A 27,751-nucleotide genomic window follows, 5' to 3' on the forward strand; every position below is an offset into this window, starting at 1 on the left:
CAAAGCTGCTGGCTCTGGTACATTAGAATACCCAGAACTTCAGAGTGTACACATTCGAAGGAAAAATAAGTTTAAAACGGAGCCAAGCACAGAGTTGTGAGAAGGAAGTACACCCATGTTTTCCCCACTAAGATCAAAATGCTGGTCAGAGTGGGTTAATCTACATTTAACCTTGTAACTTTAAGAATGGAGGGCAGAAATAGCAGGCTCACTTGTGAAAGTGCCTATTAGAACCCCTTTCAACATACTTGTGTTGACATTTTTATTAACAACTTTAGTGATGAATTAAATTGTAATCAAACACAGATATGACATGATGCCGATAGAAGGGTTGTCTTGAATAACAGAACCATCGAACTACTCATCAGAACCCAAAGAGGTTTTTGAAGTTAATCTTGACTCCCCATTTTACAGGTGAGAAAACCGAGGCTCGGAGAGGGCAACCAACTTGCTCCAGGTACACCTGGAATCAAGGGTGAAGCTGTCTGGATTCAATCTTCCCACTTTCTCTTTTTGAATAAATGAAAGCTATATCATGATTCAAGATTCAAGTAGACATTTTTAAAAAAATGGAAGCAGTGAGCTGATGAGACCAGATACAATGCAATCAGGTCAAATGTGTAAGGACCTACATGTTCGGTCCAGAAAAGCCCACTGTCCCAGCACAGTGTGCAGCTGATGTGCCTTAATCAGCAGCACTTGTAAGAAACACTTAGAGATGTGAGTTAGCTGCAAGCTTGAGGTGTCAGCAGTGTGATGGGGCTACAAGAAAGAGATAAAGCAGCCATAGAAACAGTTTACAGAAGATGGGTCTGAGTCCTGTGAACCTTTCAATCTATACCCGTGATTCCTCCTTCAGTCCCAGGAGTCAAGAGTTTAGAAATGATCTAGACAAATTAGTTCAGCTCTAGGATGGCATAACATGAGGAATGGTCAAAGGAAGTTGGGGAGCTGCAAAGCACTGTAACATAGAGCTTGAATCTGGGAGTCACACTGCCTGGCTTCATCCCAGCTCTGTCAGTTACTGAGGATACGTTCACTAAGCCTTTATCTCACTGTCTGTGAGTGAGAAATGATAACGGTTCCCTATCCCTTTGGAGGTAAAGGAGGTAATGCATGTCATGTGATTTGCACATTACTGGCACAAAGCAAGCACTCCATAAATGTTAGCTACTATCGGGATTAAGGAAGCAAAGTGATGTGGGGATAATGGTAACAACCTAATAGGCTGTGATGAATGAGTTAACACATGCCGAGGGCTTGAAACAAACTTGGTAGCAATTATTATCTGCAACAGAGGGACTGGCCTCAGGTTTCCATGGATGGGCCTGGTTTAGGGGCCAAGTATACCCTGACAGGCTACGGTCCACAGCGCCTGATCACAGGTGTGTGTGAGTGTGTGTGTGTGTGTGTGTGTGGAGGGGGAGGGGCAGGGCGTGAGGGTGGTCACTCAGACATTCTATGGGGTACTCACTTGACCACCTGGGAAGGGTGGCTGGGCACTGTCATGGACTGACAGCTGCTTTCTGGGATGGTCCTTTAGCCTGTTCTGATGACCTCTGAGTAGGGTTGGTCACTCAAGTTTGCTCTGGTCATGGCCACTGAGGCTTGCCTGGGGGCAGACACAGGGATCATTCCAAATGGGGATGCTCCTAAGTCCTCCCCTCTCTTTCCTTCTCCCTCTTCCCTTCTCCCTGGGCCACCGAGGGAGCAAGTCCCTAGTGCCCTGGACCTGAGAGACCCTATGGAGCCAGGACAGCTCCCGAGCAGTCCGCCGCTAGGGGGCGGCCGCTAAGAGGGAGCCCGCCCGCCCGCGCGGAGTCCGCTCCTTTGGGGTTCGCGCACCCCCACGCCCAGCGAGAGGTGGAGTGACAGTGGGGTGGGGGCGCACGCTTCATGGGTGTGAGACAGCCAGTCGCCGGGTGTGAGTCAGCGCGTGGGGGGAGGGGGCGAAGGAGCTCCCTGAATAGTCACGGATTCACACTCCTGCTCCGCTCCTCCCCGCATCCCGTCTAGAGCCTGTGTCCCCGTCTCGCGCGTGTCCCCATCCTGCGTGTGTTCCCGCGAACGGCACGGTGCCCGCGCCCAAGCTCTGAGTCTGTCCGGTGAGGTGGGGAGGGAGGGAGGGAGGGCAGTGTCCCTGCGGGTGTGTCTAAGCCAGGTTAGGGGATTCCTTCCTCCCCACTCCACGTGGGTGTGGGGGTGTGTCCCGGTGTGTCCCTGCATGTGCGCGCGTGTCCCCGCGGTGGGACCGCTCAGTGCAGGGCGCTCGCGTCCGCCCGGCCGCGTCTGGGTCCGGATGCCGGCGCCATCTCGACCCGGGCTCCCACCCCGGCGTCGGGAGGCCAGCGCGCGGGGTGTCCAGCCTGCTGACGGAGCCAGTGCCCCCCCACCCTCCCTCCACACCCCGCGCTGGCCAGGGCGCCCCGGGGCGCGGCCTGCGCGGGCAGGGCCGGGCGTGTGTCCTGGGCGGGACAGAGGTTGGGGGCGGGCCGGGTCCCCGGGCGGGGCGCGGGCTCGGGGGACCGCGCGGCTGACGTCAGGCGACTCCTTAAATAGAGCCGGCAGCGCCTCGCTCGCCTTTCCGGAGGAGCCGGAGCGCGGCCCCGCGAGCGCCCCCGAGCGGCCGCCGCCACCGCACCGCCGCGCCGCCGCCGGGTCGGGAATGGGGCTGCGGGCGCCGGGCGCGCTCCCAACCCTTCGCGTCGAAGGGCCGAGAAGCGCCGGGAGTCGCCCCGCCGCCGGGAGCCCCGCCGCCTAGGTCGGCGCGATGCGGGAGGCGCTGCTGCCGGTGCCCCCGGGAACGACCGCCCCCCGCCCCCCGGGCACGGTGCGCGCCCCGCCGGCAGCGCCTGGAAGAGACGGCAGCCCCACGGCTGACCCGCGTGGCCCGGGCGGCGCCGCCCGAGCCCTCTAGGCGGCCGCAGGGCCCCCGGAGCTCGCCGCCAGCGCCCCCGCGGAGACCATGCCCCCCGGCGCGGGCCCAGGGAGCCATGGCCTTTAGGGTCCCGGGCCGCGCGGGGCCACCTCAGCCGCGGAGGGCGCGCAGGCTGCTCGTCGCCTTCACGCTCTCGCTCTCCTGCACGTACCTGTGCTACAGCCTCCTGTGCTGCTGCGACCACCGGGGCCGGGGTCGCCTCCTCCGCGCGCCCCGCGGCCCCCGCGCGGACGTCCCGCAAGTTCTCCCGGAGCCCCGCCCCTGCGACCCCCCGGGGCCGCCGCCCCGCGCGCCCGCCGCGCCCGCCCCGCGCCTCGCGGCTTCCAACCTGTCGGGCGCACCGAAGCCGGGCGCCAAGCGGCTGCCCCAGGCCCTGATTGTGGGCGTGAAGAAGGGGGGCACGCGCGCCGTGCTGGAGTTCATCCGTGTGCACCCGGACGTGCGGGCCTTAGGCACCGAGCCCCACTTCTTCGACAGGAACTACGGGCGCGGGCTGGACTGGTACAGGTAAGGGGCAGCCCCGGCCGCGCCTGCTTCCCACGGCTCCGTGCTCAGAGCCACCCCCGCCTGCTCTCCTCCCCTCCACCCGGCTGGTCGGTGGGTTCGGCTGACACGTGGGGGATTACCCAGAACTTCCGTTTCTTCTCTGCACACGCGGTTTCTGGAACTGCAGAGGGCCCTTGTCCCTGGAGGGAGGGAGGGCTCTAGCCAACCTCGGGGCGGGCAGCCTTCGGGATGGAGCGCGGTGCCCGGGGAAGGGCAGGGAGGACGCCTCTCACAGCCCTCCCGGCCTCCTCCGCGGGTCTCCCTGGCCTCCGAAGGGCCCCGAGAAGGATGGAAAGGAGAAAGGAGGCCCTTTGCGACCGGGCTCTGTGCTTGGGGAGGTGCCCACCGTTGCAGCCGGATGAGCGAGGGCATGGCAGAGGTGCCGGGTGAGGAAGCTCCTTCTCAGGCTCACCTCCAGCCCCGTTTGTGCTTTAGCTGGGCTCAGACCGGCCCTCCGACCCGGGCTCCTGGTCCCATGGGGAGAGGATGCTGCATGTGAGGCTTGGCTCGCCCTCAGCTTGAGCAGATTCCTAAGACACTTGGAGCCTCGGGGGCGGGGGGGGGGGGGCAGAAGCAGTGTGTGCCCCGCTGGCTCCAGGCCTTCCTCCTGCCGTTCAGTGCCACCCTGGGTGACGCCTCTACAGCCGCCAAGGTGGGCGTTTGGGATGCTGCTGAGCTCTCAGATGAAGACGGGCCGGTTGTAGGGGCAGCCAGTCCACTGCTCCGCTGCACTGCTGAGGGTGAGCGTCACCCAGGTTGGTGGGTCTGGGCGTAGCCTGAAGCTTCTGGAAGGTGGCAGCTGCCACTGTTCAATGTCCGTTTACCTCCCAAGCCCTGTTTGGTGCTGAGGTGCAGGCCTGGCCCATGTGTTGGCTGAGCGGGGTATCCTGGGGATGGTGTCATGTATAGGTTCCCCATAACACATGGCTCACAGACTTCTCGACGTCCCCTGACCCCGTGGAGACTTTCTAGAAAGGTCTGCCTGGGATTGGAACTGGGGAGGGTAACATGGTAACTGCACAGTAGCTGAGGCTAATTTTTAAAATTTGTATAAACGTAAACCCATTAGGAAGTAGAAAGTTCTAAGTATATTGGGCAAAGGACAGCTTTATCAGAAGGACCCCACGGAGCTCATAATAGGGGGCCCTGGATTTGCAAGAAGCGGGGCCACGGGCTGACTCCCACCTTTGCCGGTTAGCCTTCAGTGGGCATGGCTGTGGGAGCAAGGGTGGCATGTATGCCATCCTCGGGAGACAGGCAGGCATGCAGTCTGTCTCCGGGAGAGCCCAGCTGGGGTGGCCCAGCGCCAGTATGTTGGCTCGGTGGAATAGGGTGGCCCAGAAAGGCAGGTTTGGTGCTTTCCAAGCTGTGACCCACAGGTACCCATCTGGGCATCTGAGGTGAGCAAGGGCAGAGCCGGAGCCCGACCCCAGGCGGGGACGCCAGTGCATGCGCCCGCAGAGCCCCGTGGGTCAGCCGTGGCCACACTCTGCTGCACAGCAGGGTTCCCTGGGGGAAGGCTGGAGATCATTAGGAAGCCCTTTGCCAATGTGAAGTGCTTTCTATGTGCAGAAATCACAAAATGCTGGGCACCTGGCCGTTACATACTGTGTCCAGCCAACACCGTGCCCTGCACAGGCTCTGCGCCCTCTTCGCGCGCCCAGGCTTCCTCCCCAGGGCCGTGTCGTTCAGGGATGGCTGCTTTTTATTTTTAACCTTGGCATGTGTGATTCGAAGCCAGCTTAGCTGTGAACCTTCGAGATGGAGCCGTGCCTTTTTTTTATGTAGCACATTTGGATTCTGCTAAAATTCTCAGCGGAGTCTGGGTAGGTTTTATTTAACACCAAGCACGCTGACAGCTCCACGGCTCAGGGTCTGACTTACCCTCCCTTCTCCCTTCATGCTTCCAAAAGAACAATTAGCCTGGGGTCTGCTTGTGAATTGCCATCGATGCTAAGGCAATACCATTTGGATGCTGTTTCCATTTGGGTCTGTTTCCATAATTTGCAGAACATTTCTATCTGTGTTTTACCCTTCGTCATCACTCAGGTAGGAAGCATGCGTTGCAGAAATGCAGGGGGTTTCTGAGGTCCTTTAAAGCCCACGGTCCCACTTGATTCCCGCATTCCACAAGTTGAATGGCAGGGCACGTGATGCTGCTGCCTGCCTGCTGCCCTGACTGTGTCACAGACGTGAGAACTGGAACCCCAAGGAGGAGCATGTGGACCAGGGTCACAGGCAGACTGGTGAGAGTTAGCACCAGAAGTCCCTGGCACATGTGTGTGCCGGCACGTGTGTGTGCCAGCACGTGCGCAATCCAGCAGGTGCTCTAACCACGGCTCCCCACGGCGTGCCACCCGGAAGCCAGGGTCCACGGGCAGACTTGCCCAGTGTGTGCCTTTGTGCCCTCGGGGTGGACTGTTCTCCAAGAGTGGAGTGCAGAGTTCCTGGCAGTGGGTCTCATGTGACTTGTCCCTGCTAAGTCCCTGAGGATGAGTTCCTGGGGCCGAGGCCCAGATTGGGTGGACGGTGGGAAAACTAATAGCTTCACCCTCAGCCCAAAGGAGAGACTTTCTGCTGTGGGCAGACAGATAGACCAGGAGGTGACAAGCAGTGCCTGAAGGCGGTGACACAGCTAGAGGGACACCCTCCGCAGAGACCAGGAGACGGAATGTGCACCTTCCTTGCTCCCAGCCCGAGCTCTCTCTCCTGGGTCAGCCCAGGTCAGGCCACCCACGCAGAGCCCGCCCTCTGCAGTGGTACCTTCTTTAGGGATTTCCTGAGACCCCCTCACAGAAGCTCTCCCTCCCCTGTCCCTCTCGCCTGGTTCCCTTCTTTCAATTTCCTTCCCACGGAGGCAGCTGGCCTGCAGGTGGGGTCGGCTAGCTGCCTGCCTGGTGGGCAAAGTGAAACCACGCTGAGGAGGTACCAGGACAGAGGCTGGGTGTGGTCGCCTGGATGCCGTGATTGGAGGCAGTGCTCCTTCTGAATCTCCGGGTGCTGGGCGTAGGAGGGCGCCTGCCTAACTCTCACAGGGGGGTTTTGAAGAGTGAATGAAACACTGTGTGTGGAAGTGCCTGGAACTCTGGTCCACAGAGATAAGGCAGAATGTTACCGCTGTAGCGACTCACCCTACCCTCACACTGCCCACACTCCTGTGACCACCTCGGTACTATTAGTATACAAGGGTGATTTCTGCTGGCTGCTGTCACCAGATGGGGCTGAGGAGTTAACTAATTGCTGGGAAACTCGTTCCATGAGACGAGCGAGGGTCCTGGCCTTAAATTCTCCTTTCAGTTCTGCTTCAATTTAATTTTCATTTTTGCTCCCTCCCTTCGATAAAAAGTCACTTCACGTTTCTCGTTGTCAGTTTGCTCACCTTTAAAGTGGAAATGCTGCCTGGCCTGCTTCGCAGTCTTGTGAAAATCTGTAAGACAGCCACGTGACGATGCTTCCCCCATCTAAGGTTCCGCTTAGCAGGCTGCCATCACCAAGGGCTGGGAGTGAGGCTGAATCGTCAGGCTCTTCATCTTTTTATTTTTTAAATTGATTTCAGAGAGAGGAAGGGAGAGGGGGAGAGAGATAGAAACATCCATGCTGAGAGAGAATCATTGATTGGCTGCCTCCTGCACGCCCCCTGCTGGGGATCGAGCCATGACCAGGAATCGAACCATGACCCTCTGGTTCATGGGTTGATGCTCAACCACTGAGCCACACCAGCCAGGCCAGGTCTTCATCTTTTATAAAGAGATACGAGCTGTGCCTCGTCCAGTAGTTTTTGGCGTCTTGGGGAGGCTGAGTTTGCTAGTTTTCGGCGATGGGTGGGGAGCGTTGGGAAGAGGAGGTGAGCCTTCTCTAACACACTGAAATGCCGGCGAGAGCAGGGTAATATGTGTCACTGACTCTGTGCTCCGGTGGCTGCATTGGGATAGATGAGCCCGTTCTGTAAATTTTAGACTCCAATCCACTGCGTATTTATTTGTTCATTGTGGATGGTGTTCTGGGACCATGTGAGAAAGACACAGTATTTGCCCCAGAGGCAACGTTCACATAAGAAAGAGAATAAAAACACAGAATAAGGTGTATTGCTTTATCCAGCTCACTGCAGTCAATAAATTAATCTTTAAGGACAAACTTTAGGAAGGAATAAAACCAAAGGCAGAGGCCAGGGAAATAGTTAAAATACAGAAGGCTTGAAGCATCTTTAACAAAGTGATCAAGACACAACACACACTTATCCACGCTGTAGAGTGTGCACAGATGCCTGGGCGGGCACACCCACACGACACACACTTATCCACGCTATTGAATGTGCGCAGATGCCTGGGTGGGCACACCCACACCCACACGACACACACTTATCCACGCTGTAGAGTGTGCGCAGATGCCTGGGCGGGCACACCCGCACCCACACGACACACACTTATCCACGCCGTAGAGTGTGCGCAGATGCCTGGGTGGGCACACCCGCACACACACGACACACACTTATCCACGCTGTAGAGTGTGCGCAGATGCCTGGGCGGGCACACCCGCGCACACCATTACATGTGCGTGCAGACTCATCTCCGTAAGGAGTGTCGCAGCCTCGGGCCAGGAGGATGTCGCTCTCACTGATTAAATGAAACCGCCCATAAATCCCCACTCGCCTGGCAGCTCCTTCGCGGGAGCACGCTGGCGATACAACAGGCCCTCCACGCGCCCAGCTCTGGCCAGGCCCTGGGCGAGCGGGACTGTCTTTTTGAATTGCTGGCTTTGCTCCCCGGAGCTCAGAGGGACAGTGGAAGAGGCTGCAATGAAAAATTTTAAAAAAGCACGGCTTTCCCCAAAGCCTCGGTTAAGGCTGTTAGGTTAAAAGGCGAAAATATCACCGACCGTGGGTTCTAAAAAGCACACCCCTCACATTTAGCATCTGACATTAGGGTCACCTGACCATGGGTGGGGTCTCAGCCTCCTGAGATACCAGCTTCCCTGAGGGGGGGAACCGCTCTCAGAGGCCGTCTCCCCGGGGACCTGGCGATGCCTGGCTGGGCGGGACCCACTGCTTGCTGGTCTGCAGCCAGCAGGCCTCTCTGGCCAAGGAGCTGGGCCGTTTTTGGTGCTGATTGTCACCCTGCCATCTCCCTGAAGGCGTCTGTCCTGAAATGAGGGAGCGTGCGGGCTGACACCCACCGGCAGGTGAGACGCCGTGCGGGCAGGTTCTTCACGGCCACTGGCCGCAGCTGCCTGCAGGCCTCCGGGCCTCCCGGGTGAGCGGTCACCTGCGTGCTGGCTGGTGCTCCCTGCACAGGCACGCGGGCGGCAGAACCACCCCTTCCCGGGAGAGCCCACACATCATTCCCGAGTGGCCGAGGAGGGGGAAGCACAGGGCTCTCTGTGGGGGGTCCCCTGAGAGGCAGGGGGGTAAGCGCGGGCTGAGTCGGGCTGGCGGGTCTGAAAGGTCGCCCAGCCAGCCTACCTCTGGGACTCACGGTCCTCCAGGCTCGCTGGGCGGGTTCTCCATTGAGCTGTCAAACGCCCACCATGGCAGGCGCAGCGCCAGGCCGGCTCCGCCACTGTGTTCTCGGCGGGCGGGCCTGGCGCGGCAGTGATGGGCTGAAGTGCTTTGCAGCCCTGGGCAGCTTGACGAGGTGGGGAAGCCACCAGCGAGGGGAAGTAACAGCATCTCAGAGGCAATTGCTGCCCGTCACGCCCACAGCTGGCGGCAGGGGTGGCTGCGATGCTCTCCCAGGGACAGGGCAGGGGCGGTGGGTTCCTGCTGTCCATCTGCAGTTCCTTCTCCAGCTCGAAGCCAGAGGCACTCACAGTGGCTCCGCCGCACCGGCTCCAGGCCTAAGAGACCCAGGTCTGTTCCCGGAGAGGCCGGCTCTGGGCGGGCATCGCTCCCCTGCCCTGACGGCGGGTGTTCCGGGCTTCAGATGCCCTGGTGCTGCCTTCCTGACCCCTGCCCAGCTGGCGCGTCCTCTGTTACTATTCTCTTACTATCGTTGGGTAAGTTAACACATTCAAAATTGTAATTTTTCCATAAAGAACTGGATCATTTCCCCTTCGGTGAATCTACTTTAGAACAGAAACCATGTTCTCATAATGCAAACTGCAAAAGTGACCGAGGGGAGCTAATGCCACTGCCCTCGTTCCCGCATGTCCGCCACGCGCTCCCTTCCCGGCACCCCGGGGTCCGTTTCTGTGTGCCCTCCCAGGCGTGCGCTGTGCATTCGTAAGCCCAACACACATCATGCAAATATAGTTAAAATGCATATTTTTAAAAACAACCTCATTTGAAAACCACTCTAAATGGAAAACCAGTGTTACTTGCCATGATGAGAAAGTAATCGTAAAAAATAAATAGATTGAAAACAAAACAGTGCTCTTGGATTTTGTTGCCTGAGGTGGCCGGAGGCCCCGGCCGGCCTGTCTGTTTAAAGGGGGACATTTCGGAAAGACCAATCAGAGCGGTTAAAGAAACCCTAACAATGCAGGTGTTCCCCCGTAATCAGAAGGCGTGGGAGTGACGTGGGAAAGATGATGCATTTCCCCATGAGATTCGGGGATGGGTAGTAGGTGTTTGTCGAGCCTAAAATGACCGGGATGGTGCACGCCAGCCCCAGGGAGCCTGCTGGTCTGCAGAAAGCCCAGCTCAGTGAAGCCTCCTGCTTCCAGCTTTCAGTCTTTGATGTGTTAATGAAGGAGGAGACAAGCCAAAGGAAACTGAAGGAACATGAGCCTTAGGAAAAGGACTTTGGCCCTGGCGGTGTGGCTCAGCGTGGACCCCTGCACTGACGGGCTGCCGGTTCAGTTCCCAGCCAGGGCACGTGCCCAGGTTGAGGGTTCGGGCCCTGTAGGTGCTTACGGAGGCAACCGATCCATGTTTCTCTTTGACATTGATGTCTCTCTCTCCTTTCAAAAAAAAAATCAAGAGACATTTTTAAAATGTATTTTGACTTGCAGTATTTGCAAGATAGTCGGCCTTCAGAAGAGCGGGGTTCCCTGCATAACAGCACGGCGGGTGCTGGAGGTTTCTTCATGGCTCTCCCTGGTGGGGGAAAGCGGCAGTGTCCCCACGACTCTATCTCCCTAGGTCCGTGGTCAGCAAACTGCGGCTCGCGAGCCACATGCGGCTCTTTGGCCCCTTGAGTGTGGCTCTTCCACAAAATACCACGGCCTGTTTTGAAGAAGTGGCATTAGAAGAAGTTTAAGTTTAAAAACTTTGGCTCTCAAAAGAAATTTCAGTCGTCGTCCTGTTGATATTTGGCTCTGTGGACTAATGAGTTTGCCGACCACTGCCCTAGGTGGTCCCGTACCCGCAGGTGTCAGGCTGCAAAAGTCAGCAGCAAGTTCAGGGAAAGGGGCTCATGCCTTTTTAAAAATGACGAGGCTCGTCGAAAAGAATGGCCTCTCACCACCTGAGGCAACATGGGTGGACTGAGAGGGTAAGATGCTGAGTGAAATAAGTCAGACAGAGAAAGACAAACACCACACGATCTCACATATGTGTGGAATCGAATGAACAAAATAAACTGGCGAACAACACAGAAACAGGCATGGAAGCATGGACAGACTGGTGGTTGCCAGAGGGGAGGGGTGAGGGGTGGGAGGAAGGGGCGAGATTAGGAAGCACACACTGGCAGTCAGAATAGTCACGGGTGTGAAGTACGCACAGGGAATATAGTCCGTAGTGCTGCAGTAACTACGTATGTGCCATTTGAGTGCTGGAAATATATAAATAACTAACCACTCTGCTGCATACCTGAAGCTAATATAAAATAATACTGACTGTCAACTGTAATGGAAAGATAAAATAAAATGGTTGAATCAGGATTTAAAGTTACGAAACATAACGAAAGTGTGAGGCCCACGTGGGACAGGGTGTCTTTAAAAGCCAGGCTGCCACGCTGCGCTCCGCTCCGCGCGCCTGGCAGGAGGCTCGGCGCGTCCCCGGGCAGGGTCACTTCGCTCTCTCCACAGTGTCATGTCAGCGAAGGAAGAGGGAGGCGGTGCTGTGTCCCTGGACACAGGAAGGAGCGCCACTTGAGGAAGTTGCCGGACGTCCCGTAGGTTCAACGGCAGCAGCTCCGAGGGCATCTGAGCGCAGCCCCCCAAGCTTGCCTCTCGCCGGGCAGGTGGCCATCGGCGCGGAAGGGAAGGCCGTGCGAGCTCAGGGTGCCCTGGCCTCGGCTCACTGCTGGGTGCGGGAGCCCCCGGCCCCCTCGGCTGGCTGGGAGCCGCCTGTGGAGGGAGGGGGAGCAGAGGCAAGGATGAGATGCCCTCGGGGAAGGACAGGGCGGCATTGCAGCAGCGATTCGAAGCTTGGGCTCTGGAATCAGATGAAGAGTGGGGACCTCAGTTCCACCTCCTGCCCGGGGTGTGTCCTCCAACCCGTGGCTTCTCTGTGCCTCAGTCCCCGTGCACGCGGGGCTGCTGCGGGGAGGACGGGCCTGAGCGTGTACCGTGCTCAGAAATGTCTGGCATGTGGAAGGTGCCCATGCGTGTTAGCTGTCATTGTTGGTCATGGATGTTTGCCATCGGACTTTCGCTGAGCTAAGTGCTGAGGATCTAGAGGTGAATAGGACGCAGACCCTCCACTGGGCCTTCATGTTTGATGGCATCATTACTTGTTCATGGAAGTTTTTACGGAAGTCAGATGGTGGCAGGCATCATAATAGAGATACAAGCAGAGCTATAGCGTGAAGAGGAGACAGAAGCCACCCGCAGGGAACACGTCCTGGAGGAGGTGGCGCGTCACTGGGTCTCCGAGGGCATAGAGGAGGACTTTTGCAGGGGACGGTGGTCTTGTAAGGATGTTTTTTCTAAATATATTCATCCCATGACTTCACCTTTGCTTACAATCAAATCATAGAATAAAGTTGGTTCAGATTACTTGAGTTCTGCATGCATTTATTGACCACCTGCTGTATGCCAGGCACAGAGCCAAACCCTGGAAAAATGAAGATGAGAAAGAAGATTCTTCTTTAATGAGCTGAAGGGGCAGAGAAGTCGGATAGCAAGACTTGCTGAGAGAGAGGACACTGCTGGCAAGTGGGGTCACAGAGGAGGGCTCCGCCTGGGGCGGGTCAGAGAGGCTGTGGGGGAGCTGAAGCCCCAGCTCTAGGGGCTCGCACTGGATCTGGTGCTTCTCATCCTGTGGTCCCAGCTCACATGCTACCTCACACCCCTTCCGGAGCCGCCTGTGCTGCTCCCTGCCAGCATCGCCTTGTTTTATTTACTCCGTCCCTCTTGCTGCAGTCTCGGATGATCCTGTTCTTTGTTTTGTGTGGTTTTTTTCCTGACTCTCTCCCACTAGACTCTAAAGTCCCAGAGAGCAGGGATCTTGTCTGTCGTGTTCATGCCTGTACCCCAGAGCCAGAACAGCGTCTGGCAGACAGTGGGTGCTCAGTAGACAGCTGTTGAACGTACACAGTTAGGTTTAGGGATAAGTAGGAACCGGCGAGTCTGCGCCAAGGCTCTTTTGTAGGCTTTTCACATGTGGGTCTCGAGAGACTGGGTGAGAGAGCGAGGATCCGGATGCTGTGACCCAGCCCTCACCTCCACAGGTGTTTACTGAGCACCTACTCGGTGCTGGGTACTGTCCGAGTCCCTGGGGAGAGAGCAGTGAGAAACAAAACCCCTGCCCCAGGTGCTCACTTACTGTGGGGCGGGAGCAGAGGGACAGGAGATGGATACGCACATCACATCCCTGGCACACGGGACCAGCACGGGCTGTGGGGAGCACGGGGGAAGAGGTGAGGCGGCAGGAGGGTGCAGGTCTAGGCAGGAGGGAGGAAAGGACTCACTGGGAAGGGGCTGTGCAGCCGAGACCTTACATTCCCCAAGGCCCTCGGGCTGCCCTGCAGGGGGTGGAGGCAGGGCGGCCGGTCAGGAGCTTTTGCAGTGGCCGCGGTGGGGGCGAGGTGGGCAGCCGCAGGATGCCGATGGTTGCGTAGGGCAAAGGCGGCGGTGATGACCTCTATCAAGGGTTTGATGTCTTTCCAGCCCTCACAGGTGACGGGCTGGCGTTGGAATCTAACATCCTTCCCAGGACAGCCCCTGGGTGACCGGCAGGCCCCTGTCTGTAGGTGCCCTGAACCCGCGAGGAGAGGAGGCCTGTCCTGGGGTAACTCAGAGGCTTCCGGGCCCCGCGGGCAGGGGCAGGTGGCACAGTCCCTCTTGCTGGGGCTCACGGAGGCCGTTTATGAGGCGCTGCTCTGAGGCAGCCTCTTCAGGCTCTGGGCGGTTCAGGTCGCTTTGTCGCAGACCAGAAAAAGGCGCCTGTCACTCAGCTCTCCTGTTCCAGCCTCACGGACACGCGTGGCAGGGGAGCTGCCTTGATGACGCTGCTAGGTTCCGGGGTTTGTGTGTGGTTTCCTTCGAACGGAACGGAGCACCGTAATGGTTTCCTGGGGGCTGCCTGGGACCCGAGCCCCCCACCTCCCCAAAGCTGCCGAGCGTGGGGGATGCTCTCTGCTTTGGCAGCCTCTGCTCTGTGTTGCTGCTTTGACGGTTTTAATGAAGATGTGCAGTCATCTCACAGCGTTCATTCTGCTCGAGCGGGACGGCTTAAAGTGGAGGTGGCATTTCCCAGGATCAATCCGCATTTTCAGAAGTGGTTGGTAAGCCCTCCCCAGCTTATGGCCACTTCGGGCTGAAATGCTGTGGAACCTGAATTATTAATTCCGTGAAAAATGGGCTAAGTCATTGCAAAGCTCTGTGGTGGCAAACTTGTACTTTAAGCTCCTTTCTTGCATTTTCTCTGCGAACCAGACATTCTGGGCCACGTGGCCACTCTCTCTGCCAGCCATTTCTCCGGGAGGGAGAGAACCTGACTCCATCCCATTGTTCTCCCTGCCGAGGATGAAGAGGAGGAAATGGGCATAAGTGACGGCGGGAGGTACTTCTGTCAAAGCCATGTTTATAGGCACTCAAACCTGGACCTCGCAGATGACAGCTGTGCAAACAAGGCTGTCTCTACAGCGCGGAGCTCTGAGCCCGCTCGCCGTTCAGCCGGCGGCTGCCCGGGGGGGCGTGCAGGGGGCCGGCCGCCCTGAGCTGCTCTGGGCACGGCCTGCGGGCTGGGCACAGTGACCAGCTGCAGAGCTGGCCCGGGGAGAGGCAGCTTGGAGCAGTGATGGCTTCACAGATTCCACATCCCCAGGGACTCTGGGCACGAACAGAAAGAAGGACGCTGGCTGTGGGATGTTGGGGGGGGGGGGGGAGGATTGTCCCATTTAGACAAATCCCATTTAGAGAGAGTGCTGGTCCCATTGGAGGGTACTTGTCCCATAACAGGCTTTTTGCCATCCCTATATTGCCAGATCTTCTAGGTTTTATTGTGGGTTTTTTATTTAAGAAAAAAGCTTGAAATATGGCATTTAAAAATGTGAATTGTCAGTTTATAGTTGTGCCTGACTGACTCACGACTTTCGTAGAACACGTGGACCCGACAGGACACGTTTGTGGCTGGTGTTCCTGTCGGCCGTTCCTCCGTGACCCCGCGAGGCTGGGCCTTACACCGTCTCCCGGCCTCTGGCGCCCAGCGCTGCGGGCGAGGCGGCACCTGTCTAAGCTCGGCTCTCTTCGTGTGAGACGAGGGTTTCCAGCGTTCCCGCCTCCTAGGGTTGTGGAGGCTCAGCGTCATAAGAACATGTTAGGTCTTATTCCTGGGTTGTGCGTGGAGGAGGCATGACCCTCACTACGCTGGTGGGTATGCCTGGAAGACAAGAGCCAGACACGGACCTTGGCCCAGGTGAGGAGAGTGGGGTCTTTGCAGGCCATAGGGAGCCCGGAATCCCTGCTGCTCCTCATGTCACTCACGTTGGTGCCCAGAGTCCCTGGGATGTGGTGTTTGTGATGCCGTCACTGCTCCAGGCTGCCCTCCCCGGCCGCTCTGCAGCCAGTCACTATGCCCAGCCCGCAGTGCCGGCCCAGAGCAGCGCACGGCGCCCACCCTCCCGCACGCCGCTGTCGGCGCGGGTCATCGATAGGGCAGAGGTGCTCAGAGGTGCGCGGCTTAGAGACGAACTTGCTTGCGTGGACGTGGGCACCTCTGTGAGTCGGTGGTTTGGTGTGGATGGAAGTCCAGCTGGAGAGGGGGGTCTTGCTAGCAAGGAGAGGCTGAGGGCTGGCCGGGAAGGTCAGCCGGGAGGAGTTGCTGTTCGCCCTTGACCAGTAGTGGGCACCTGCAGGGTGACGGGAGAACCTTGGGATGGCGGTGCCAAGGAGGCCAGAGGGAGAAATGACGGAGCAAAGAGAGAGGGCAGCCGCCCCCCAGGAGGATGGATTGTCAGAGGCGACAGAGTTCCCTTTAGCGCCAGCCGAGCTTGGGTGTGAAGGAGGCTCCCTGGGATGGGGCCCCCGACACGCGGAGCTGTGGTGGGAGAGCTGGGTGAGCACGTGGCCGTGGTCTTGCCTCGGGCGGTCTGTCTAAGACTCCTCCCCAGTCACCGTGTCATCAAAGTTCCACCTAAAATCTGACACGTTGTTCCTCAGCCTTCAGCCATTTGGGTGCCATCTTCACGGTTTATTTTAGATGCATCTAGAAATACTTCATTTCCTTTACGTGGTATTGATGCCCACTCATGCCTTTTGATTTAACTTATTTACTTAAACATGAAACTCTGAATCACCATCCTAAATGAGAGTCACCCATTGTTGGAAAGAGAGTAGTCATAGAAACCAAACGATGCAATGAAGTCCCAGCCTCACGCTGCTGCCTTGCCGTGTTCTGCCCGAGGCAGCCCCTTTTTCCTGTTAAAGACAGAGAATCAGAGCTGTGAGCGGGTGTTAACAACATGCCAGCACCTAAGACTGTCTCCGTGATGTAATCTAACGCTTCGGATAGAATGAAAAAGGGAAGGCAATTATTTCCTAACGATGTGGTGATGTGGCATTTAAAGCCATGCCTGTGCACCACCTAAATGTGTTTTAACCACTAGTGCTTCATGCCCCGCACTTTGGGAAATGCCAGCCTAGCCACCCAGGTCCTTCTCGCTCTGAGGTCACTGGGTCATTTTATCACACTTGAGTGTCATGGTCCAGCAACAGCGTGGGGGGACTGGCGGACACTCCAGAGTCCGGGTGGTTTGCAAAGCTGTGGTTGCAGTTTAATTGCAGGTCGGTGGGGCATCCTGGGGGAAGCGAATGCCTCGGAGGAGCTGCAGGAACAGAGCAGCCATGTGGTGTTTTCAGGTCTTTTTCCAGGATCAGTTTCATGTAGTTTGGGACTCTGGGTTTGATAAGCTGCAGTATGTGCTCTTGAAGATATTACCTGAGGCCTAACCCAAAGTTTCCTTACAATCCCAACATAAATGACCCAGGCAAACCTTTATTTATTGTTTCTTTAAAAAACTGTGAAGGTTGGCTCTCAAAGGCATTGTGCTGAGTGAAAGGATGGTTGCTCTGTAGGATGCCATTTACATGACACTCACGAGCAGAGAGGGCTAAAGGACAGCAGAGAACAACCTGTGGGTCTCTGTTGGGGCAGGGGTGCGGGGGTGGTGCTGTGACCATCAATAGGTAGGTGAGGGAATTGGAGGCCATGGAATATTCTGGACCCTGATTGTGTGGTAGTCACATAAATCTACACATGTTACAATTCATAGAGCTGAACACCAGTAAAAAGTCTGTCTTACTGTAAGATACTTAAAAATATAAAATAAAAGGTAGCATTTTATATTAAAATATCCATGTGCCCTGGCCAGTGGCTCAGTTGGTTGGAGAGTCCTCCTGTGCACTGAAAGGTCATGGGTTCGATTCCCGGTCAGGGCACATACCTAGGCTGCAGGTTGGATCCCCGGTTGGGTTGCATAGGGGAGGCAAAGGATCCATCTGTCTCTCTCTCTCTCCTGCCTTCTTTCCCCTCTCTCTTAAATCACTTAACATGTTCTTGTGTGAGGATTACAAAATAATAATAAAAGTTAAAACAATTAAAACATCCATGATTAGACAACTCAGCTACTGAAGGGCATCATACACCCCTCAATACTGATCCTAATCGTCAAAGAGACCCAGCTCCCAATTTTTCTAGTTCACAAACCTCCCTAACTTCCATCCAGGTTATTAGTTAGAATCAAGGATAGTAGTGGCCTTTAAATCTTCCCTATCACACGCCCACACTCGGGACTGACCCTGTGGTCTGAAGCAAAGGTCCAGAAGATTCCATTTAGGTCCGGGGCCACCGTGGCCAGCACAGACACCCAGCAGGCACTTCACAGTCTCCTGACAGTATGTCTGTCCTGGTTATAACCAGCCCAGGGACTGAGCTAGAAGCGTCGCCCTGTCCACCCCACCCTCCACCCTGAGCCAACTCAGCAGGGACAAAAAGCTCCTGGAACGTACCCTGTCCAGCCAGAGCCGGGGGGAGCCGCCCCAGACGAGAGGCCCACACTTCCCTCTTCCCAGCCCTTGGTAAGGACCCCATGCTCCCACAGCCCCCATGCCACAGACTCCACTCCAGCCACTGCTAAGGTGGCCTCCAGGCGTGTCCTCTCTTCCCGTGGCATCTGAAATCGGGCACAGAGACCACGTGGACAGCCCAGTGGTCACTGAAGCCTGGCCTCGAGCTGGCACTGGATGCCACGGCGCCCTGTGACCCCCGCCGACCCCAGGCTTTACCGAGTTGGCTGAGTGGGTTTCTTTTCCTTGGGTGACTACGTCACTACCTGGTTGGTTGGGCGGAAGTCACCTGGGCTGGAGGCAAAAATATGAGTGTTACCACCTGTGGGTGATAATGGAACTCAGGAGCCTGTGTAGCTGAAGGGGGAGGTCACAGGTGGGGCGTGACCCGGAAGTAATTTAACACAGTGATGGGATGCAGTGATGGGAAGGTGGAGGGTGGGGCAGTTCGGGTCGTAAAGCTCAGTAGAGCAGGAGTGTGTGCACAGACGGTTCGAGGGCCACCCTCCGACGCCCCTTCCTCTGTGCCAGCTTCGGGGAGAGCTGGATTATGTTGTCTGGCGCTACCACTTCCCAGTGACTGGTCTGCTTGGTTATTCATAGAAACCGATTTCAAAGGTGATGATCATGCTACTTATCAAGACGTCTGGCATCTGTTATGGTCACCATTGTCTCCAACATATAAATACTTGTACTTTTTCTGATTATAATACTATCTAATAAGAGGTAATATGCTAATTGACCACCATGCCCTCACAAGATGGCGGTGCCCACAGCCACAAGATGACGGCGCCCAGTCCCCTCAGCCCCGCTTCATCCAGCCTCAGTCCCCCAGTCCCCTTAGCCCCGCAGGGGAAGGCTGTTGGAGGCGATCGGGCCAGCAGGGGAGAGCAGTTGGAGGCGATCGGGCCGGCAGGGGTGCAGTTAGGCATCAATTAGGCCGGCAGGGGAGTGGTTAGCGGCAATCAGGCAGGCAGGCAGGCAAGTGGTTAGGAGCCAGCAGTCCAGGATTGTGAGAGGGATGACATCCCCCGAGGGGTCCCAGATTGGAGAGGGTGCAGGCTGGGCTGAGGGACACCCCCCCCCCCATGCACGAATTTCATGCACTGGGCCTCTAGTTTATCTATAAGTAAATAAGTAAGCAAATAAGCAAATAAAGGTATATCCACATGGTGCAGGCAGCTTGGCAGCTAAAGAAATATACATATACACTGAATTGAAAAGTTCTGAAGACTATCGCTCAGTTAAACATAACAAGGTGAAGAACGCATACTCTTATGTGGAGAAGGTGGGAAGGAACAATATGTATCCCAATGTGGACATTTATGCATAAGTTAGTTCTGAGAGGACACAGAGGAGGAGACTAACAGCAGCAGTTCCTGGGGAGCTGGGCGCACAGGACCAGAGGGGGGCTCCTCCCTGCCTGCTGGGTGTGGGAGCCATGTCAGTATATTCTTCGAAAATTAAAATGAGAATTGTACATTGTGGGAAAGTAGGAAATTGATAAAAGAATTAGAAAGCTACCCAAAATAGTACTTCTGGTTGTAACTGCTGTTAGAATTTTCTTTGTACCATTTGAGACAAATCATGTGTATGTCTTATATGCCACTTTACATATAGATACATACATGTACATATTATTATGTTTTAGACATCGTTTTATAACTTGCAATACACTTAACAGCATGGCATGGCTGCCTTGCCGTGACAGTAAGTGTGGATCTACAGAATCATGCTCAGCACTTACACAGCACTTAGCTCTATAGCCATACCATTAGCTATTTAACCAAATCTCCTGGCGATGGAAGTTAGGATTGTCCCCACATTTTATTATTAAACAATAAAAATGACAGCAGCAAGCATTCTGTCTGCTTCCAGGCTCAGGAGAAATCTCTCGCAGAGGAATTGTGGGTTTGAGAAGAAGCCTGCTTACACACAGACACACTGGTTTTGCCACAGATTCCCCCCCGCCCCCCACCCCCATCCACCCGCCGGGACACCGCCTTTCAGCGCGGGTGGCGAGCTAGTCGGTCTTCGCAGTCTGATGCATGAACACAGCCTCCTTTTAACTGGGAAACTTCTGGCTGCTTTTAAAAATGTTTATTGCCCATTTGCATTTATTTTCTGAAATGTTGGTTCCTGTTTTTCCTGCTGGAGGTTTTTATTTTTATTTTAAAAAGGGGACGCTTCATGCTTGAGGCTCTTATTTGGGTTGCCTCTCACTGTCATCATCTCAGACATGTTGCTGGTGGGCGAACAGGCTTGGGCTGCCTTTAGATTCTCATCTAGTCTGACAAGCACCTCTCCGTAAAGGAGTTCACATGTTTTGCGTGTTCTGATTATCAAGATATTTGGACATTTTTCTATCATTTATTTTGTTCATTCCCTCCTCTCCTGACTCTCTGTTATTGAATTAGTGGGGAATTCTTTTTTCTTTTTCTTTATTGAAGGAGCAGTGGTTTATAACATTAAAAAACTTGGAGGCGTGCCACAGAACCTGACGTCTGTACCACCACGCCGTGCCATAGCCGAAATCCAGCTGCCGTGGCGCTATGCCGGGGACCACCGCGAGCTGTTTGCCCTCCCCCTTCCCTCTGCTAACCACCCATCTGTTGGCAGCCTCTGTGAGCTCTTCTGTTCATTTTTGAAAATATTCCACATATAAGTGAAATCATCAGTATTTGTCCTTATTTTACTTAGCATAATACCTCAAGGCCCATCCGTGTTGTCGCAAATGGCAGGATTTCTCATGATTTCAGCCATCATTCTCAGGGCCGAATAATAGTCCATTGTGTACACCCATGTCATGGCTATTGTGGCCTCGTGGTTATTACCTCTCTTAAAAGGCTTGGAATCCCTGGCGTGCGTTAAACGCATCTGCAGTCCCCAGGGCCAGCACAAATTTCTCCTGTTTTTGTCATTAGCAGGACCAGGGAGGTGGTGGGGAGTGGAAGCCGGCACCGTAACCGTCTTTCACGTCCTGGAACTACAGGGCTTCTTTGCGGTGTTTCTCCCTGGGAGCTGGACCTAAATTCTTGGTCTCATGCTTATCGACAGCCTCTTTCTCCTCTTTGCTCCCTCACACCATTGAGCCTTCAGTGCCGCTCTGTCTCTCCAAGGGGGACGGTGGCCTCATCTGCCCAGAGTTCTGGAGGGACCCTCTCCCCAGCACAACACACACCGGCTCCCTATCGGGACAGCACGGGGCGTGGACGCTCTTGACCTTGCCGTAGGTCTGGGTTTGGATTTTCCTGAAACCAGAGATGGAGCCAGGAGTGTGAGCGCAGTAGTTGATTTAGGAGGTGGTCCCTGAAGGCAGGGGTGATGGAGTGGCAGAGGGACACGGGAGGGGAGGTCGATTCTGAGCGCTGCCGGCCCTGTGGTGGCCGGGACCAGGCCCCTGGGGAGTCTCGGGGGCGCTAGGGGGCCTCAGGAATGCCTCGGCGTTGTCCCTCCAGGAAACTCACTGGCTGAGAGTTTCCCCAAGGTGCTTTCTTCCTGGTGGCTCTGCCTGGCCTGTGAGGGAGAAAGGCCGCCCCTCGGCCCTGGGGAAGGCCCGGGACAGCCTCAGAGAGGGGCCAGGGCCGCGGCCGGGCGCTGCGGGTTCACAGGACCCACCACCAGGGCCGCTGGAGCCCACGGCAGGCGAAGGAGGGCGGGGCGGGCACAGGCGTTTCTGACAACCCGGCAGCGCCCTCTTGCTCAGGAGCTTGAAAAGAAGCCCGGTTCTCAGACTGAAGGGCTCCCGGGCCCAGGACCTCAGCCCCCCCAGGACCTACTTCGCTGCTCAGTACTGGTCGCCCAGCAATGACCTTTAAGCCCAGTTTCCAGGTGGACTTGGTTTGGACAGATGATCCGGTTCTCCTCTGACCTTGGTCTCTGGCTGAAGGCGCCTGTCCGGCCTGCGATGCTCTGCCTATCCCACCAGGCCTCCTCCTCCGGGCTGGGCACCGCTTCCGGGCTGCCAGCCCCTGTGCAGGCGGCGGTGATGGGGATGGTGGGAGCGGCCGGGCCTTCACACACGAGCACCCCCTGTTCCCCTGAGGGGTGAGTGACACTCGCAGCCCGCCCCCCAGGAAGGAGCTGCTGTGCGGAGCCCTCAGCGCTGGGTCCGGGATCCATGTTCCGGGCCCAGGAAGTGCATCAGCTGCTCGGACTGGGGTAAACGACGCCGTGCTCCTACTGCTTCCATCTGTAGAACCTGAGTGTCTGACTGGACTTGTGTATTCTGGGTGGATCTTAAAGAAAAATAGGAAGTAAGAGCGCAAGAACACGGCCAGAATCTGGGGGTCGCCTGTGAGGGCCCGAACCTGGGGACCGTGGGCTCCCAGGTGCGCTGTCTGCCTCTAGAATCTGAGCAAAGCCACAGGGAGCTGCGGGGACGCGGTGCTGCGCCCTGGGTTCCGGGGCGGGGCCCGCACTGCTGGCCGTGGCTGCGTCCCCGCAGGCCCACCGAGCGCCCTCAGAGGCAGGGGCTCCAGGAGGCTTTTGGACAGTTGGTGGGGGCTTCCCTCTCCTCTGGCCGCAAAATGAGTCCTTAAAAGTCACGCCGCCCATCGCCTCCTTGGCTGCTCCTACGCCCTTGTTTCCTTCAGTCCCGGTGGCTGCAGCGGAGCAGCTCGGCCAGCGCCTTGCCGGGGAGAGTCGTTCGGAAGAGCTGTCTGTCGATTAGGTGCCCTCAGCTGCTGACACCCCAAGCCGCATTGAGGGCAGGGCAGGGGCACAGAACAGGCAAGACTGTGGTTGAGAGTGGCCTGCAGAGGACAGCGGCCTGCAGAGGACAGCGGCCTGCAGAGGACAGGCCTGCAGAGGACAGGCCTGCAGAGGACAGCGGCCTGCAGAGGACAGGCCTGCAGAGGACAGCGGCCTGCAGAGGACAGCGGCCTGCAGAGGACAGCGGCCTGCAGAGGACAGGCCTGCAGAGGACAGCGGCCTGCAGAGGACAGCGGCCTGCAGAGGACAGGCCTGCAGAGGCAGGGGCCTGCAGAGGACAGCGGCCTGCAGAGGACAGCGGCCTGCAGAGGACAGTGGCCTGCAGAGGACAGGCCTGCAGAGGACAGGCCTGCAGAGGACAGCGGCCTGCAGAGGACAGGCCTGCAGAGGACAGGCCTGCAGAGGACAGCGGCCTGCAGAGGACAGGCCTGCAGAGGACAGGCCTGCAGAGGACAGCGGCCTGCAGAGGACAGGCCTGCAGAGGACAGCGGCCTGCAGAGGACAGCGGCCTGCAGAGGACAGCGGCCTGCAGAGGACAGGCCTGCAGAGGACAGGCCTGCAGAGGACAGCGGCCTGCAGAGGACAGCGGCCTGCAGAGGACAGGCCTGCAGAGGCAGGGGCCTGCAGAGGACAGCGGCCTGCAGAGGACAGCGGCCTGCAGAGGACAGCGGCCTGCAGAGGACAGGCCTGCAGAGGACAGGCCTGCAGAGGACAGCGGCCTGCAGAGGACAGGCCTGCAGAGGACAGGCCTGCAGAGGACAGCGGCCTGCAGAGGACAGGCCTGCAGAGGACAGGCCTGCAGAGGACAGGCCTGCAGAGGACAGCGGCCTGCAGAGGACAGGCCTGCAGAGGACAGCGGCCTGCAGAGGACAGCGGCCTGCAGAGGACAGGCCTGCAGAGGACAGCGGCCTGCAGAGGACAGCGGCCTGCAGAGGACAGCGGCCTGCAGAGGCAGGGGCCTGCAGAGGACAGGCCTGCAGAGGACAGCGGCCTGCAGAGGACAGCGGCCTGCAGAGGACAGGGGCCTGCGGAGGACAGCGGCCTGCGGAGGACAGCGGCCTGCGGAGGACAGCGGCCTGCGGAGGACAGGCCTGCAGAGGACAGGCCTGCAGAGGACAGCGGCCTGCAGAGGACAGGCCTGCAGAGGACAGGCCTGCAGAGGACAGCGGCCTGCAGAGGACAGCGGCCTGCAGAGGACAGGCCTGCAGAGGACAGGCCTGCAGAGGACAGCGGCCTGCAGAGGACAGCGGCCTGCAGAGGACAGGCCTGCAGAGGCAGGGGCCTGCAGAGGACAGCGGCCTGCAGAGGACAGCGGCCTGCAGAGGACAGCGGCCTGCAGAGGACAGGCCTGCAGAGGACAGGCCTGCAGAGGACAGCGGCCTGCAGAGGACAGCGGCCTGCAGAGGACAGCGGCCTGCAGAAGACAGGGGCCTGCAGAGGCAGCGGCCTGCAGAGGCAGCGGCCTGCAGAGGACAGGCCTGCAGAGGACAGCGGCCTGCAGAGGACAGCGGCCTGCAGAGGACAGCGGCCTGCAGAGGACAGGCCTGCAGAGGCAGCGGCCTGCAGAGGCAGCGGCCTGCAGAGGACAGGCCTGCAGAGGACAGCGGCCTGCAGAGGACAGGCCTGCAGAGGACAGCGGCCTGCAGAGGACAGCGGCCTGCAGAGGACAGGCCTGCAGAGGACAGCGGCCTGCAGAGGCAGGGCCTCCGAAAGTCTCTCCTGCTGTCAGCTGGCAGGGCGGGTGGGACGAGTGTCTGCCAGGCGCCCAGTCCCATCGAGAGCCCAGGGAATGCTGCTTCTTCCCAGGAAGTCCTGCCTGGTCTCCGGACCCCAGGACTCGGGCACGCGGTGCCGCCTTCCATGTGCACCAGCCACGCGGCCCAGCACTGCCCAGCCACCAACACCCGGCCCCTGCTCCCTGCACATCAGCCGCCTCCGCCCCGCCTCTGGGCTCCCTGGTGGTGACCACCCCGCCTCCTTGCGATGCTGAGCGACCGCAGGACCTGCCGTTGCTGTGACACGACGCACGCGCCTGCCGCTGGCCGCCGCCTCTGTGCCTAGGAAAGTGCTGGCACCGTGGCACGGAGCACGGGGCTGAGTGAACAAGTGATGCCTGTGTGACGACCGGGCAGGGCTCAGGCAGCGCCAGGCAGCCGGCGAGGGCGGGAGGGAGTGACCTCCCTGGGGCAGCTGGAAGGAGCTGCTAAAAGGAACAGGAGTCTCAGCATGAAGGAGTGCGACCGCGTTCTCTTCCGCCTGCAGCTGGACAGTGGCTGCCGTCGGCGCGGCCTGCCAGTCACATCTGGTAACCTGGACCACACCTGGCAGCAGCGTTTCTCCCGCTGCGCTTTCCTGGCACAGAAGCTGTGGACTGGGACCTCCGTGAGCTCAGTGAACGGTCCTCTCCGCGCCGGTTTCCGCTGGCTCAGGCGTGTTCTGTGCTTTTCTGAGGATGACACGGCTTTCTCCCTCTCGCCCAAAGATTCTGAGATGCCCTCCAGGGAGTAGAGCTCATCGTGTGGGTGCTTCTAGCTTCCCTTTGCTTATAATTTCCCTGAGAATGGGATGGAGGCTGTGCTCCCGTCCCCCTCAAACTGACACATAGACACATGCCATTTCCAGACCATTCCGCTTCCTGTAGTTCCTGCCTTCTAAATATGGTCTCCTCAGAGAGCTGCCTTTTGACCTCAGCTTTTTCATGTAAACGGGAATGGTCACTTTCTGGGGGGAAGAAACAGCAACCCTCAAAGTTGTGCAAAGTGAGACAAAGAGTAGCCTTTAACTTTACTCAGAAGTCAGTTTCTGCCCTGGCCGGGTAGTTCAATTGGTTGCAACATCAGCCCAAAGCACCAAGGTTGTGGGTTCGATCTCTGGTCAGGGCATGTACAATGAATGCACCAATAAGTGGAGCAACAAATCGATGTTTCTCTCTCTCTCAAATCTATCTGTCAGTTTCTTCTTTTGTTGTTGTTAATCCTCATTAGAGGATATTTTTTTCCATTGATTTTAGAGAGAGTAGAAAGGAGGGGTCAGGTGGAAAGAGGTGGGAGAGACCTCTCACACACCCCAACCCGGACAGGGAATTGATCAGAATTGAACCCCCTATCCTTCAGTTCGAGGGCCAACACTCTAACCACTGGAACAAGCCGGCCGGGGCAGTGTCAGTGTCTGGGATAACACTGGCGCCCAGAGGAAGCTGAGGTGGCGGTGCCGTGCACACGGGTCTCTGGCAGCAGAGGCATGGGGCAGCTCTGCCCCGGGGGGTGGGAGGGGTGGCCTGGTGCCCAAGGTGCCAGATTTCCTCCTCACGTTGACTTCACGCCACCTCACTGCCTCTGCCCTCCTGTGGGGGGTCACCGCCAGCCCAGGCTGCGTAGGTTCCAGAGACATCACTTGCTTGTGCAAGTGCCCCAAGGAGCTCACAAATAAGGGCCCGTTGCTGTGTCCGGTTGTACTGGGAGGCAGCAGCGATGCCACCCAGCTGCCGAGAGTGCGATCCCACCACTCCCCGCGCCCTGCCTCACGCCCTGAGGAGAAAGGCCCCTGTGGTCTGGAATTTACCAACATTTTACCTTCTTCCCACACAACACAAGAACTTGGTATGCGAACCTCTACAGTGACCCCCATCTACTATGTTTTTGTCTAGGATTTTACTTACAACTTGTTTTTACTGACCCATATCCTGTTATTATTACTTCCTTTTTAGAAAATAGTCAACATCTATGTAGACTTACCTGGAGGTTTCTTTTAAAAATATATATATTTGTATTGATTTCAGAGAAGAAGGGAGAGAGATAGAAACATCAATGATGAGAGAGAATCAGCAATCGGCTGCCTCAAGCACGCCCCCTCCTGGGGATTGAGCCCGAAACCCGGGCATGTGCCTTGTCTGGGAATTGAACCGTGACCTCCTGGTTCAAAGGTTGACACGCAACACTGAGCCACACCAGTGGGCGATCTGGAGGTTTCTGAGTTCCTTTTCCCTCACGACTCTGACACGCCCTCCCTCCTCCGAGTCCCATTGCCGTCCACTGAAGTATGGCCTTCGGTATTTTCTCCACGGGTACATTCTGTATCTCTTTTTCTGAAACTGTCTCTAGTTTGCCGTCAGTCTTGCTTATTAGTTATCTCCGCATGGAACTCTAGGTTGTGGGCACTTACATAGTGGGCGGCTGCTCTCCCTCTGGTCCTGGACAGGGCACTGCCAGCGTCTTATCCCTGGCTGCTTTGGACTAGAGCCTCGGTGTTCTGTAATTTCACCCCAATGGGTCTAGACCCAAACTCAGGGTCTCAAATTCTCAGACTTAGTTTTTCCTCCCAGGGCCCTGAGTGAAGACAATGGTCCTTAGAATTCCGGACCAGTGGGAAGAGTTATTCTTCTTTTCCGCCCCAGAGAGGGGAACCCTTGTAAGAGTCCCAGCTCTGTGCAGGGACTCCCGACAGCACTCACTGACCTCAGGTCACACCTCAGCCCTTCTGGGGCGGACAGCGTTGTCAGGAGGCCTGCAGTGAGCTGTGAGCCTGTGGTCTCCGGGCATCCTCTGTCCGTGCTGCCTCGTTTCTGGCAGTCGGGGACTTCACTTGCTTTTTTGTGAGCTCTGTGTTTTGTGTTGCAGTATTTTATCCAGCATTTCTATTGACAGGAGCACTTAGGTTGGCTCAGGCTGCTTTGCTCAGGGCCTCATGGTGGCTCTTTAATCGGGGCTCCATCTGCTTAACAATACAATAAACAACTTAGTAAGATACTGAAGGTAAGGCTTTGTGCTAGAGCAAATTCATCTTTTGGTACAGCTCCAGTCTTTTCAAATTGGGTTTTCTTCTCATTAAAAAGCGACGCTGTTGTCTGATGGCATTTCAGCACGGGAAGATTTGAGTTGGCCCTTCAGGGAGGTGTCTGCATTGGGCGCAGGGCCCAATCTGCACTTGCGAATATATTATTATTGGCTTTGGACAGTCGTGTCCCCAGCACATCTCATTTCAAACCCCTTCTGTCTTCCCCCTGTAACGCCTCCCATGCTATATGCTTGGCCTTACTTTGTGCCCTGGGGGAAGTGTAGTGAGATCCTGGATCATGTCCCATCCATGGGTTTAGTATCACCCAAGGCGCCAAGCATCCAGTAGGCAGTTAAAAAAAGAACTGTATGCTTTCTAGGAGCTCATTTGTAG

General features: G+C 57.0%; 1 protein-coding gene across 1 annotated transcript in view; it reads left to right on the forward strand.

Moving 5' to 3' along the window:
* The first annotated feature begins 2,661 nt into the window (after window positions 1–2,661).
* The window catches only part of HS3ST2 (heparan sulfate-glucosamine 3-sulfotransferase 2), an 89,739-nt gene continuing 64,649 nt past the window's right edge, over window positions 2,662–27,751 (forward strand). The window contains exon 1 of the mRNA XM_079792658.1: window positions 2,662–3,445. Coding sequence (XP_079648784.1) covers window positions 2,994–3,445 — 452 coding nt within the window. The 5' untranslated portion in view covers window positions 2,662–2,993. The remainder of the gene's footprint in view (window positions 3,446–27,751) is intronic.

Source organism: Cnephaeus nilssonii, assembly GCF_951640355.1.
Source record: "Cnephaeus nilssonii genome assembly, chromosome: 2".
NCBI lineage: Eukaryota > Metazoa > Chordata > Mammalia > Chiroptera > Vespertilionidae > Cnephaeus > Cnephaeus nilssonii.